Source organism: Bison bison, unplaced genomic scaffold, assembly GCF_000754665.1.
Source record: "Bison bison bison isolate TAMUID 2011002044 unplaced genomic scaffold, Bison_UMD1.0 scf7180017858770, whole genome shotgun sequence".
NCBI classification, from domain to species: Eukaryota; Metazoa; Chordata; class Mammalia; order Artiodactyla; family Bovidae; genus Bison; species Bison bison.
The window spans coordinates 2,687,433-2,689,302 of record NW_011489342.1 but is presented as its reverse complement, the minus strand read 5'-3'; the positions used below and the strand labels follow the sequence as shown (position 1 = coordinate 2,689,302).

Below are 1,870 nucleotides of genomic sequence, written 5' to 3'. Positions count from 1 at the left end.
GGAGGGGGTGCTGTATAAGTGGACCAACTATCTGAGCGGTGAGTAGGGGGCGTGCCAGGGTTCCAGTCCTTTGTCTGAGCCGAGGGAGGGCGGCGTCGGGACTCGCCTCTTGGGCGTCGGGGTCGCGGTCTCTTCTGAGATCTGAGAGGCCTGCGTGGACTGGGAATGTTTTCCCACAGCAGTTCTCTGGCTCCGTGCGGTACAGACACAGCCCCCTGTGGGGGCTGGGTGGGAGTGCCAGCTCTCCTCACTTCCGAATCCTGAGATTTGGGGTGACTTGAAAGGCACGATGCCCTCGGTGTCAGCGGGAGGGAAATGCTAATTCCGACTGTGGGGTCCTCTGGGAGCCTCGAATTCTGGCGAAGGAGCTGGTCTCGGGAAGGTTTCGCGTGAATGCGAGCAGAGGTCAAAGGTTCTTTTTCAAAGTCCCCATTACAAGCACTTTCCTTTTGTCACTTGCAGAGTTACCTGAGTGCAGACCAGGGTATCTGAGTTTCAGCCCCGAAGTATGCACGTTTTTGGTTTTCTCACCGAACATTTCTTTTTGTTTTACTCGGAAATGACCGTAAAATAGGATGCAAATATTAGCAACTCTTTTCTTGCCCTGCTGAACAGAACGGCTTAAAAATAGTACCCCACCCCCTTTTTCCAATTTGTGGAAGTACTTCATATCTTGAGAAGGTCATAACTATTTTTCAGCTGTGAATATGATTCAGAAGGAGAATTTTCATAAATGAGTATATAAATAAAAGCCTTCTGTGCTCTGGAAACTGTGCTAGGCCCTTTTTTGAAATTAAACTTTTTATTATGGAAAATGAGCTAGGCAGGCTCTTACAGTTTTAACAGCAATTTGAAATGAGAAATATTCTCAGTGATTCTTAAGTGGTGGAGGTGTATTTTCCCATCCTGTGGAGCCTAGGATTTTTTTTTTTTTAGGGTTGTAGTATGATCCTCAGGGGTGTTTTAAGGACGTTTGTGTCTGGGAGGATCAGTTGGCAGTAGTGACTTTGATGAGGTTATAAAGCACAGCTGAAAGTGCGCCTGTTGATGGCACCCAGAATCTCTTCCCTATGCATAGTGTGATTACAAGTGAATTCTGTTTATTTTTCTTGTGATCATTAGTAGAAACTGAGTGAGGAGAAGTGTTTTAGAAGACCTGCTGTTTGCTTCAGGGACCTTCATTTGATGTATTAGATGTAGATACCTCATGACTGGGTTTGGCTGAATGTTAGGGAGGATGTTTGATCAAGTGATTTGCCTCAGAGGTATCTCTCAGCTCTGAGATGTAGGATCTTATGCCCCTGAGTGAAATTTAGTCACTGGTCTTGGTTCTTTCACCCCTTTCCATCACACGTGCCTTTTAACTTATTTCTTTGATCCTCAGTGCTCTTTTTTTTCCATCTCCCTTTGCCCTCTTTTTTTCCCCTCTCCTTTCTTGCTCTTCTCCTCCAAGTTTACCTCTTTTACCAAGTTAAGTCTGTTGTTACTATACCTACTTCTTGCTCATGAAATGGCCTTTTCCCCCTGACTGTCTTTATGTATCCTTCAAAAAAGCTAAATTTCTCTGGAAGGATCTTTGGAATCTTTATCATGTGGTGCCCGTACCATCTGTTCTCTTGGAAAAAGTCTACTTTTTTCTGCCCTAAGTGAGAGAAGTTAATTTTGTGAGTGATACCATCATGGTGAAAGCCCTAAAGAAAAGAAACTGGAGCCATTGCCAGTGGCTGGCTTTACATTTTGCTGCTTGTTCCCCTGTCCCTCAAGCCACCTCATTGTGGACACACTGTGCATAAAAGCCCATCACACCACGGGGGACTTTTCCTGGATGTGTATGTGCGTGCGTGCGTGCGTGCGTGCGTGCGCGCTCAGT

General features: G+C 45.7%; 1 protein-coding gene across 1 annotated transcript in view; it reads left to right on the top strand.

Annotated features, from left to right (window-relative positions):
- Positions 1-1,870, top strand: part of PLEKHA8 (pleckstrin homology domain containing, family A (phosphoinositide binding specific) member 8) — a 67,134-nt gene that overhangs the window by 2,574 nt on the left and 62,690 nt on the right. Inside the window, exon 3 of the mRNA XM_010829431.1 lies at positions 5-38. Coding sequence (XP_010827733.1) covers positions 5-38 — 34 coding nt within the window. The remainder of the gene's footprint in view (positions 1-4; positions 39-1,870) is intronic.